Source organism: Oryx dammah, unplaced genomic scaffold, assembly GCF_014754425.2.
Source record: "Oryx dammah isolate SB20612 unplaced genomic scaffold, SCBI_Odam_1.1 HiC_scaffold_11056, whole genome shotgun sequence".
NCBI lineage: Eukaryota > Metazoa > Chordata > Mammalia > Artiodactyla > Bovidae > Oryx > Oryx dammah.
This window is the reverse complement of record NW_024080450.1, coordinates 1601372-1614539: the sequence shown is the minus strand read 5'-3', so window position 1 is coordinate 1614539 and position 13168 is coordinate 1601372. Positions and strand designations below refer to the sequence as shown.

General features: G+C 36.6%; 1 protein-coding gene and 1 non-coding gene across 6 annotated transcripts in view; both read right to left on the bottom strand.

The window, feature by feature from the left end:
- The window catches only part of LOC120860328 (ubiquitin-associated protein 2), a 113923-nt gene that overhangs the window by 29325 nt on the left and 71430 nt on the right, over nt 1-13168 (bottom strand). For 4 of the 5 annotated variants that reach the window (XR_005720298.1, XM_040236126.1, XM_040236125.1 and 1 more), the window contains 4 exons: nt 11063-11128; nt 7828-7880; nt 4358-4425; nt 1990-2179 (listed from right to left, as the gene is read on the bottom strand). Coding sequence is in view for 4 of the 5 variants with exons in the window: in XM_040236126.1 (XP_040092060.1) it covers nt 1990-2179; nt 4358-4425; nt 7828-7880; nt 11063-11128 (377 nt within the window). In the remaining variant the exon portion in view is untranslated. The remainder of the gene's footprint in view (nt 1-1989; nt 2180-4357; nt 4426-7827; nt 7881-11062; nt 11129-13168) is intronic. The other variant, XM_040236127.1, reaches the window with a different exon arrangement.
- Nucleotides 1788-1868, bottom strand: LOC120860365. Its single transcript, XR_005720311.1, has one exon. It is a non-coding gene; the product is annotated as a small nucleolar RNA SNORD121A (small nucleolar RNA).

Here is a 13168-nt window from a genome sequence, read left to right as displayed (position 1 = left end):
AGCAAAAAACTTCAGGCTGTGGGCAATTACTCTACTTCAAACACAGAATCTGCTTCTATTAAAACAGCTGTGATAACATTACTTACCACTGCTCCTAACTCTGTGCTCATGCCACCCACTACGCCACTCTTATGTCACTTATAAATGCATCAAAACCTAGCTCAAGCCTACTTGCTCAAAAAAAGGCATCTTCTTTTCTTACCCAATCCCTATCGTGCATCAGCTAATTTAATTGTAACGCACTTTCTATGTGTTTCACAACATGATGACATTACTGCATCAATGACTAAAACCTTGCTTTAGGTAATACCTATTAGCACAGGGCTTCAATTCCACCTACACATTTCAATCAATGGGGACAGTTTACAAATGTGCCTATGGGTAGGTACACTTGTGCACATGCATTCACATAAACACATACAAATGCTCAGCACCCAATGCCAAAGATCCTGACTGGTCTTGTGTAGAATCTGGCTTAATCTTATAATAACTAAATATGCCAGATAGTAATAACTGGAGTTTCCCAATGGTAGTAAAAGCATAGTATCACTGAGAATCACTGCTCTCATATGTGAAACAATTTGTACTCTGGTTCCTCAAGATGTTGCTCGCGACAAAAAGCAACATGCCTGAAGGATGCTATTAAAATAAAAACCCTAATGTCCTACCTACATTTTCAAGTAGCCTATGATTCCAGCAAGTCAGCAAGGACATCACATCAGTGTTTCACTGGCAGATGGAGGAAAGGAAGTGGATAGTTCAATCAAACTTAGGGGTATTAATGGGCCCTCTCAAAACAGAGTCTGTCTTGGGTCTGTCTGTCTTCAAGCAGTGACACCCTCTCAAACGCTATCAATGCTAAAAATGTCAAGTTCCCAAGCTAGTTATACTTGCCATGACATGACTATGCAGAAGAGAAGATGACAATGAGAAGTTCTCATATTCAAGGCTCCAATTTTTAGGGAACAGCAAAGAATTCTGAATCAAGGCGGGGTGTGTGTGTGTGTGTGTGATTATCATAGATCATATTAATAAGAAATGCCATTTTTCAACTGTAGATTTCAGATTAAACACAACAAAGAATGAATCAAAGTTTTATCACTAGTGAAAGCTATGGATTTGTGTCTATAGTCCTTTCAACCTCAAGTCTTGCAACTCAGAATAGCCCACACTTGGACGGAGACCTGAGTTTACCATTCTGCAGCTACATTCTTTCACATTCTACGCTCTAAGCTTTTTACTCCCATCACCTATCTTCATTTGCTTCACTAACAATTCCTGAGCTTTTCTCTGACAGAAGTTAGTTCTCTTTTTTTGTCTATGCTACAAACTATGAGGTATCTTAGTTCCCTTAACTCTCACCCCTGCAGTGGAAGGACAGAGCCTTAACCACTGGATCACTAGTTAAGACCCGGGAGCTGAACTGTTCCAGAAGCCAAAGTCATATATGCAGCAGCAGATGACACTGTTCCAATAAAAGCATATTCAATTTTTAAGGGCCTCTACTATACAACTGTTTGGAATAACAAAACCAAAATGCTAAAAATTTAAGAACCTAGGCAGACCTAGAAATAACTGCTTTTGCAGATTAGCAAATCAATGCTGACAAACATTAGCATTTAAGTAAACTGGAAAACAAATGAAAATTTAACATCTTAAGTATAGAGACAGACTCTGAAACAGACCCAAGGAAAAAAATCATCCTTCTTACTGGAAGGATCCCTAAGTTGATTATGACTGAACTAATTCATAATTCAACTAATCATAAGAAGTACTTTTTAATCTTCATCCAGAAAACTCAGTGGTTGAATTCTGCACAGAACTGTCAGATATGTGCTTGGAAATTATGACATCATTGTTTTCTGGACTGAGATCTAGTGTAGAGATTTTTATATGCAAAAAAATAATGATAAGGCAAGTGCCATTTAAGAATACATTTATTCATGGGACCATTCCTTAAAATCCCATACTAAGAGAAAAGTGAGTTACCAAACTCTGAGGCGGATAGGAGTTGACAGCATCAGAGCTGCCAGTCCCTGGTGCCATCTGATTGTTGTGCTGAGAGTTCGTGAAGACAAGCGCTTGGCCAAAGCTCTGCTGTTGAGAAGTTTCAAAGGAATTGACTTCTGGGGCTTGACTGGGAGGAATAGGCTTCTGGAGCAAGGCTACCAGATCAACACTAAGCAGACAAAAAGCAAATGAAAGAATGAGTCAGAGGCAAATCTTACCAAAAAATAAACTTGAGAAATGAATCACTATAAATAAGTTCATGCTAAAAATAATCCCAGGGAGGAAAATCTTTGGAAACTGGAGTTTAAGAGCAGCAAAAGGAGATTATCAATCATCCCCCCACATGCCTACCCTACCAAGAAGGCACACCAAGCCACCGAGACCCAATTAGGGCTTTGCAGAGAAGAGAAAAGAAAGGTACACTGAGATGTTTCCACAGAAATGGCACAATGACAACTGATTAGAAAACCTGGAGCAATGGAGTACACCTCAACAGTTTTCTTGGCTTGTTTCCTTTAGAATATTTGGCCCTCTTCATTACTTAAAAGCAGTCTCTCTTAAACTTTCCCAAAGGAAAGTAAACCCATATTTTTGAGAAATGAGGACCAAAGCCGTGCTAGACCATTCAAGCAGTTTTGACATTTACCATAAATATTCCTATAAGTTTTGCGTTCTATCCCATGATATATTTAGGTTTATCTAAATCTCATAATTTCTCTCTTAAATATTTAGGGGGGAAATGCACAACATATTACCAAATACTCTGTTAATTAGACTTCTTATAATGTCCCTAGGAAGACTGAGATTCCAAGTTCAGAATCATGGCCTTAAAACCTGAAAGCATGAGGAAGAAATGATCTTTCAGATAATATATTTCTTGACATGAGAATGAGCTACTAATTTCTCCACAGAATGACCTAACATGGTAATCTGCTCCATTAAATCCTTTTAAAGGGCAGTTCCCAAGCAGTTCTCCTAAGGGAAACTCACCATGCCAATGAGGCAGATTCTGGAAGGTCAAATAATTCAAAACTCACTCGTGATATACAGCCAAGTTCCTAGGCTTGAGTTCCTCTCCTTACACACTGCCCACTCTCATGTCCCCGTAACTGAGAAACAGTTATGGGATCCAGTATTATGGACCCCAAGGAATGTTCTAGCTTATGATAACCTAATTCCAGGGATACAAATTCATGATAGTTATCTTATATATGACCCATTTCAAAAGTTCCTTAACTACAAAAACCAGAAGTTCTATTCCAAACAATTGATGAAATATATATATGAAGAACACTGCAGCACTACTGTTGGAAAAATAAGCCTTAAAAGGTCCATTTATTTTTTAAATGAAAATGATGCTATGCAATTCATCAAATACTAAATACAACGAAGAAGATACATCCATTTAAGGAAAAATTCTGAGCAAGTCACAAAATAATATATTGCAAGACATAACCTTTGATTTTTATTTCCCTGTAATGAAGTCTATCACCACCTCATTTAGCAAGAGACTGAGCATATTAGGTTCAAAATTGCCTTCAATGCTCAGGTATCATATATATCAACGCTCTCATCCTTCTAGATCACTACTTTTTGAAACCATAATCAAAGGTTAAAAGTTATTGTAAACCCGAAAATGTAAATAAATACTCTTCAATAATTCAATTCTGCACACATTCTAACAATGTTTCTATCATCCCAAAAGCTCCTCTTTAGCTGTAATCTATGAAATTAGTAGATAAAAACTATTAGAACCCATATAAAATGAGAACTTTGCACTATCCTAAGATCTAAATAAACGGCATTATATGAAGAAACCAAAAGAGATTTCTATTACATTTATCTGTCAAAAAAAATGTTTACGAAAGTAAAAAATAAACTGTTAGATTTAACGTTATCGCTGCCATGTGTGTGACCACGTGCTCAGTCACGTTGACTCTCTGCAACCCCTCTGGACTGTAGCCCACTAGGCTCCTCTGTCCATGGAATTTTCCAGGCAAGAATACTGGAGTGGGTTGCCACCTCCTAATTCAGGGCATCTTCCCAGCCCAGGGGTCAAACTGACGCCTCCTGCAGTGGCAGGCAATTCTTTATCGTCTGAGCCACCTGGGAACCCCATAACTGCTATTTTAATTCATCAGCAGACACAACAAATTAGGAAATGATGGAGGCTCTGTCAGCTCACCAGATAAGGGATAAAACAAAAGTCTTAGATAGAAAAGAGAAAAACAGAAAGAGATTCAAGAAAAGGGTAAAAAATAGAGAGATCTGAAGAAGAAAACCACTCTCCTACAGCAAGAAATTTTAATTCTGCTCTGAATTAAAAAAGGTGGGGAAAAGCACTTACCTTTGCCCAGGTGTGACATGATTCTCTGCTGGAACAGATGAGGAAGTGAAGACCTTTGTTTCAGAAAGCTGTAACGAAAGGATTAAAAACATTTTAATCTTATTTTACATAATATAAAACCAAACAATGTAACAAATTCCTGATAATTTTTAGTCATCAGTACTCTTCTCCTAGTTCACCCAAAAGGCAGTCTAAAGGAAAAGAAATAAACAAGTGATCATGGCCATGTAATTTTCTTAAGGTGAAGATAATTTTAGATGGATAATTCCACAATAAGGATTCCACATCAGGGAAACAAGAAAGTGAAGTAAAGTCAGATCATAATTTAAGTCCCAGTCTCACTATTCTACTTCACATTATACTAAATGAGAACTCCTATAAAAACTACCACTAATGTTACTATAACACCAGAAAGGAGTAGGAAAAGTTTGAAAAGGTAAATTACTGACATTCTCTTTTCCTAAAGACAGGTGGCTTTAGTATTTTCTTTATTAGTAATAGATTTACTAGTCACAGATTTCCTTACTGCTTTTATCAAAATATTATTGAGGTGTAACACAAATAATAAACTGAATATTCAAACTGAATAACTAAATAAGGTATGTCATATATATACGCCATCACAAAATCAAGACAATATCTATTACCCCAAAAGTTCGCTCCTGTCCCTGTGTAATCAATTCCTTGAGTACTCACTTTTGTCCCCAGACAACCATAGGTGTGTTTTCTGTCATTATAGCTTAAGCTGTATTTTCCAGAATTTTAAGTGGAATTTTTAAACATACAATCTTTTTTGTGGTTTTTTTTTCACTGAACATAATCATTTTGAGATTCATGCATATTGTTTTAAGGCACACAGGATACAATTTCTTGAAACCTCAACTGACACTGCTGAAAGTCAGACTTATATTTTCAAAATGGGGCACAGTCTTGTAAACGTTAATACTGTTGATCTAATGACAATGTTGAAAACTAATGAAAATGCTATTCTTAACAATGCTAAGTGCCTCAGACTTAAAATCAGACTTCCTCAGACATTAATATTAAGGCAGGGGCAGAGTAGGCAGTTAGGTGTTCACTTTCCATAAAAACAAAAAGTGCTAAATTCATTACACTGTTTCAACAAGAAAGCCTTATACTATGCACTGCACTCTATTTCAAGATAGTATCTTAAGAATTCCACAGAATCTATTTTTGCTAAAGAATCTTATGAATTAAATTAAGAGAAAGAAGCAATTAAGGAGTAATTCTATTAAAAGTAATAACAGAAGATCTAAAGCCTTAAAATATAAAATATTAAGTTCAAGGTAAATAAGAACTATTATACATTTATCACTGAAATCCTATCTTATCCGCTAGAGAACAGAAAACTTGCATTGTCTTCTCCTCCTAAGCTCTAGAAGGAACTCGGGATCTGCATTTTAGATTACTCACCATTCAATCACTATCACTTTGTAAATGTCAGAAACTTTTAAGTAATTTTGGTATTTCCTGGAAAAGAAGATGTCCACTATTGTATAGCACATGGAACTCTGATCAATGATACATCCTAGCCTGGATGGGAAGGGGGTTTGGGAGAGAATGGATATATGTATATGTATGGCCAAGTCTCTTCACTGTTCACCTGAAACCACGACAATACTGTTAATTGGCTATATACCCCAACAGAAAATAAAAAGTTTAAAGTTTGGGGGGAAAATTTTAAAAAAGATGTCTAAATTCCCTACTGTAATTCTTTTCAGTAATTCTATTGTGATACAACACAGCCTACACAGCAGAGTATTACTACCTATATGTGTGTGCATTTGAACTGCTTATTAGGTGACTTACATCTTAAGACCTCACCTGAAGCACAGAAAAACCCCATCAGTTAGGCAGGATGGTTATTATGATAATCATTTTAGGGATGAAAAATAGGAGGCTCAGAAAGGTAAGTAAAGATGCCTCACCTAAGGTCAACAGGTCAACCCAGCTAGAATATGAATACAAGTCATCCACCCTCTGATAGCTGGCTGGCTTTCTATCCTGCCTGCTGCCCCAGACAAAGCTTTTAGCTCTGGAAGCCTTTTTTTCCTCCCAACAAACTCTTAGCAAAAATTCTAGTAACATAAAACATGTAAAACTAGGACAGATCTGTTTGAAATAAGGTATGGTGCCCACAGGTTACTCACTCTGACTTCCTCTTATCACTGGTACCATCCCTCCACTGACTCTATTACCCACCCATCTTGTCCACTCTCCTCAGATTACAGGTTAACAGAAAATCTGGTGACATCATACCCCAAGGTCTTATGGTTAGTATGTGGGATAAGTAAATAAAAAACCCTAAGTCTCTGAAGTTACAAAGCAGTATATCCTTCTCCTTTCTTACACCCTATCCAGCTTACTCCCTAATAAGTCAGATAAAATAGTGATAAAAGAAAGCTCAAGTGCAGTTTTGTATCTTTTTTTTTAAAATGTAAGTACAAATGGGGGGAGGGAGGATAATCTCAAAAAGAAAAATAAAATCCCAAACTCTGGGTCATGTTATGCAATTTTGAAGGTCAGTACTTGTAAACCTTTTATTCTCTCCCACGCAGAGTCAGCTGTAACTCTCTAACATGTACATACTTCTGTTCTGGACCTTACGAGTTAAACAGAAAAATAGTTAAGAGTATCTTATGGAGAAGGCAATGGCACCCCACTCCAGTACTCTTGCCTGGAAAATCCCATGGACGGAGGAGCCTGGTAGGCTGCAGTCCATGGGGTCGCTGAGAGTCGGACACCACTCAGTGACTTCCCTTTCACTTTTCATTTTCATGCACTGGAGAAGGAAATGGCAACCCACTTCAGTGTTCTTGCCTGGAGAATCCCAGGGACGGGGGAGCCTGGTGGGCTGCCGTCTATGGGGTCACACAGAGTCAGACAGGACTGAAGCGACTTAGCAGCAGCAGCAGCATGCTGAACACAGAACTTAAAGATCAATACTACTAATACCAAGAAGCTAGTACAGTATACTCAAAAATGTCTGTGGAATAAGTGAATACACAAAGAGCCAGTCTAGTTGAAAGGGGAATTGCTTGGCCCTAGAACCAGAATGATTTATTGAGGTTAATTTCAACTGTAAACCTAAAACATAGACTCTCTTCTTCAATAAAAAGGTTATAATGAGTAAATAATCATTCACAGGCCAGGGTAATAGCATCAGCTGGTTACTGGGCCAAATAAAACAAAGATAGTGAAAAAATGACGTCGCTCCTATTTAATGCCTGGTCATCTTTAAATAGATGCTTTAAAACCAAGTTTCTCAAAAATCTGGAAACACCAACATCTTTCTGAGAATCATCTGCTTAAAAAAAAAAAAAATTAACCATAGAAGTCTGAAAGGGAGCTTAGAATATTCATAAGATATCTCGAGCTTTCCTCAAAAGTACATGTGTTCCCGCCAAAATCCAAAAGAAAGATAGTCACATCTGATGCTAAACACTTACATCTTCCGTCCAGTCTTCCGCTGTCCACTCTTCCACAGAATTCTTCCAGGCCCCTGTTGACAATCACAGTTTACACCACAAAGTCAAATAAGGTCTGATTCCAAATGATTCTCCATTGTGTACAGCACAAGATATATCACGTATCTCATTAGCAATACAGTTTACAATCCAAGAAATATGAGGTTCTTAACCTGTCTCAAGAAAATCAGTCATGTTTTCAAATGCAGCTTGGCTAAGTACTAAACACACACACACAAACCATGTCTCAAATTGCTTTTGGATAATATCCACTGCCTTAAGAAAGTATGGCACAGCAAAATAAATATATTTAACAAGGAGATCCTTATGATACATTATTTAAAAAAGAATACAATTCAATATAAGGCAGCTCTGCTTTGGGCCCTCATTTCAGGCAGATTATCAGATTTAGAGAAGTGTTTATTAGCTCCACTGTATCATTTCCTAACAGTTCTCCAGCAAAGCTGAGCATTGGTCCTGTTCATATAAAGTCTGTTGCTATACCCCTGATAAGTAGGTGCAGAAAATGTGTTCACACAGTTCTTACAGAATAATCTGCTATATAGAAAACAATTAAGTACTTTGAAGAAAAGTATATGAATTCAGATATGCTGATATTAGTGCTTAGTGATGCTGTGTCCATTCCCATTATTTTAAAACATATGTACAAACACATATCCAGATAAAACAGTTTTAAAAGGAAACACACCAAGATACTGACTATAACCACCATCAGGGAGCAGGAGTGTGAATGTTTTCAGTTCCTTCAATAGAAGAAATAACTGAGCATCTGACCTGCAGTGAGGTTTGTGTGTGGGAAGAGGAAGGGCACACCCCTGGGAAAAAAGGGCAGATGAACAGATCTAACTACCTTGGAATCAGGTCAGTAACCTATTAACTAAACTGATGCTGTAAACCTAAGAAAGGAGGCCTTCTCTGTGGAAGGCTTTCAACAGCATGTCCCTAATTCCAGACTGATTATGGCAAACAAAAGTAGAATCTATGGATTTATGGAACATGACTTCTTATAAAATATTACCCCCAAAATGCTATTTTGTGGCTATAAAAAGGGAGATGTTTCAAACACGAACACATTCCCTGGTGTGAGAGAAACCCACACACATCACACCAATACTGTGGGTCATGGGGCACATGCATTACAGGAAAGCACTCCCTACTCTTCTGTCCCTCTCGATTGCAGGCACCCTTGTAATAATAGTAAAACTTGATAGAGGAATGTTTTAATATTTGAAATGATAATCTGATCCACTGCTTTGGCTAATTTATCCTATCTTTAAATGGTTTCCATAATTTCTCCAGAAATGTCACAAAGCAAGTATCAATTTCTGTGTCCCTAAAACATCTCTTTGAATTAAAATATTTTCATAAACAAAAGCAGAAAGATGTAATAGCTTAAGTTAAAAAACACAAGGTACAATTAGTCCTAAGGGGAAATCAGTACCAGAACTTACATCTCTAGAGCATGCTTTACATGAAGTTAAAGGGATCCAAGGCAAGCTATCCACCTACATTTCACTATCATCATGGTTTCTTAAGTACTAACTAGTGCCTTTCTTAAGTACTAACACATAAATCTCCAACCTTCTAATGTATTTCCTGCCAGATTTTTGTCTCAGTACATGTATATTTTAAAAGTTCACTGGGATGACCCAGAAGGATGGTATGGGGAGGGAGATGGGAGGGGGGTTCAGGATGGGGAACACATGTTCACTCGTGGCAGATTCGTATCAATGTATGGCAAAATCAATACAATATTATAAAGTAATTAGCCTCCAATTAAAATAAATAAATTTATGTTAAAAAAAAGTTCACAAAGTGGGCTAGTTTTGAAGCTGGTCAGTACATAATGTTCTCGGTGCCACCTCCATCCCACCTACCCCAAATTCATGCTGTCACATTCATCACAGGAGACAACACTCCAAAGACTGCAAACTCTACAAAAAACTGAGGCTCAATCTAAGGAGATTTAGGAACACTCTGCCTCAAAAATCATTCATAAAACTTTCACCTTCAAAGCAATTAAGATTATAATAGGAAACAATGTATGATGGAATTGTTCTTAGGATCTCCTTCATCATCAGTCAGCAACCAAATAATACTGGGTTAAAAGCCTACACATAAAGCATTGATGCTAGATATCAAATATCTCACTGAAAAGACCATTAAAAATTTAGTGAGTGATGTGAATGATAAATTACATGAATCTGATTAATACACTGGAAACCTGCAGGACACAAAAGTTAAGGAAAGCTAGAATGCTAACCGAAAGTTTATGGGGAAGATGAATCACAGCAAAAATCCTGAAGGCTGAATAACCAGATATATAATGAAAGGATATTCCAGGAGAGAGAAACGGTGATGAGAAATTACAAAGAACTAAAATATATTAAAATTAACCTTAAGTTCAGAATATGCTTTTTTTCCCCAAAAAAAACAATATAAGTGTACAATTCAGTAACTAATAATTTAAAACACACATTCTTATATATGATATTAAAGAGACTGGCCTACCATTTTAGAAGTATTATGAAAATAATTAAAACACAAACTAAGCCATGCAGAAGAGGATGAGAAGCTGAGTATATTCAAAAGCAGGCAGAAGACAATGAATGAAGTTGTAGGCAGACATCCTACATGGTAAGGTGTTATGTCTGGCAACAGAGAGGAATGCCCGTATCAGCAGCCAGGGCCAAACTGTTGCAGTGATCCACCCTAGATACACGGGCTGTAAAAACTACACGACACTAGATAGAGAAGACTACAGAGTCAGGTCCTAATCTTACTATGGAATGTTAAAATTTTCACAGGAAGACTTTATCCCCCATTGTAGACCTACAGAGCTTCACCTCAAACTATGAGAAAAATTCAATGACATTCGTTTTCAGCTTAAAACAATAATCTGAAATGTATGCTTTGTGTTCAGTTTAACTTGATGTTAGTCCTCTATCAAAAACACAAATAAGGCAGACTTACAGGAAAAGGAGCAACAATGATCCAAACTCTGCACTGCCCAAGAGGCCAGTGTGAAAAACACTTTCATTATCAAAAGCTGATAATTATTTTATCAAGGAATTGTAGAAATAGTTTACAAACATTCACCTGATGAATTTTTATTAGCTAGCCTTGAGAAAAATGGAAGTTATTTAAAAGAAGTGTATAAGAATATTAACTAAGGAATTTTTTTTTAAATCCATACCTTTGATTCCAAAATAATTTTTGTTTGGTAGATTCTGAGCTACATTTTGAGCATCTGATGCCAGTTCTGTGGATCAATGTAAAATGTAAGGGTTTAACTATCATCAGAAGACAGAAGGAATTCATCAGAAGAGAAATTAGTAAGTAAATTAAATAATGAAGGGACAGCCTCACAGCTAAGTATATGCTGTGTGTCCAAGGAAAAAGAAATTTCTGCTCTCCATGCTATGACAGACTGCTGTGGCCCAACTATGAATCTTACCAGCCAGATAGATCTCAAACATTCAATTTGCATCAATTATGCTTGTTCTCATTCCCATGTTCACCAAGTTTCCTTCCCATTTGTCAAAGAAAACATTACAATCTGTTTAAATGGTATGTTTTTAGTATATTTATAAATTTGCATTTTGACTATCCTTCAGTCTTTCTGTTTTGGTCAATCTCGAGTCTGACCCTAAGGATGGATTTGATTATCATCCTGTCAAGTCAGGCTTCTGAGCCTATGAAGCTGTGGGCTAGACTCAGAACACTGTGTTATCAATAAGACAATACCAGTCCGTGAGGCTTCTATAGAAATAGCCAGAATCCCATCAGATGACAACATCTTTAATTGTATTTTGCATCAAACATATTTTGCTTATCTAAATGTTTTCCAGGAAGGAATCTGCTACTCTAAATGAAAACTAGAGGGATGAGAGGGAAGAAATAAAGACAAAAGGAAAAGGAAGAAAAGAAAGAGGAATAAGAAAATAGAGAAGTAGCAGTTAATGGATTAATTCAATATTGTTTCAAACATCCAACTTAAAACTCAGTGGAGGTTCTAAGTAAAGCTACTATAAACATCACAGGCAGGTCTTAGTATGGACGTGTTTTCATTTCTTTTCAGTAAAAACCCAAGGTTGAGATTTTAAGACTATATAGCATCTCTATGTATGCTTTCACACCAGGAATAAGTTTGAATTACACCGTCACCTTCACTGACACTTGGAACTGTCAGTTTCAAAGCTATTTTAGTGGATGAATGGAGGTAGCCTACTTACCATGCACGCACTCACTGTAAATTTATATTTCCCCAATGACCAATGATGATGAGCACATTTTGTTTGCTTATTGCCATCCATGTTTCTTCCCTTATGAAGCATCTGTTCAAATCTTTTGCTCATTTTTTATTATTTTGAAATAATTACAAATTCACAAGAAGTTATCTTTGCCTCAGTCTCCACGATGATTACACCTCACATAATTCCAGTAAAATTTAATAGCAGAACAACTGCCATAGATACAAAATGTGTATACTATTCTATGTCAGTTTTTTACTGTGGTAAAACAGTGTGCATGTGGTAAACAGTATTTACCATGCTCATCTTTTTTAAGGGTTACCATGCTAACCCTGAAGGACAGGGAAGCCTGGTGTGCTGCAGTCCATGGGGTCACAAAGAGTCGAACACAACTGAGCGACTGAACAACAAACCTTTTTCAAGTGTACAATTCACTGCCACCGAGTAATCACAATGTGGTATAGCCATCATCACCATCCATTTCCACAACTTTTTCATTTTCTCTTGTTTTAATTGCTATTTTCATTGGGTTACTTGTTTTCTTCTTAACGACTTCTGAGAATTCTTTATACGTTCTGTATACAAGTCCTTTTTCAAGTAGAGGTTTTAAATAAATATTTCCTCCTAAATTATGCCTTGGTCTTCCATTCTGCTTTCTTCTGAAGAACCATGTTTTCCTTTTAGACTCATGCTTATTATGTCCTATATAAGAAATTTTTCCTTAATCCCAGGTGGCTATTTGCCCCAGTATTTTCTTTTGAAGTTGTGGTTTCAGCTTTCACATCTATAGCTGTTATCCACTTTTGGCTATTTTTTTAATATACAGTATAATGTACGCTGTATTGAATTGTCTTGGAACATCTGTCCAAAACCAATTGTATCTGTGTGTTTATTTCTAGATTTGGTATTATGTAATTGATCTATCTGCAATTCCACAGTCTTGATTACTGTAACTTTAGGGTAATTTCTTGAAATCATGGAGTGTGAGTCTTTGAATACTGTTAGTTTTCAGAACTCTTTGGACTATGTTCACACCTATACTTTACTAT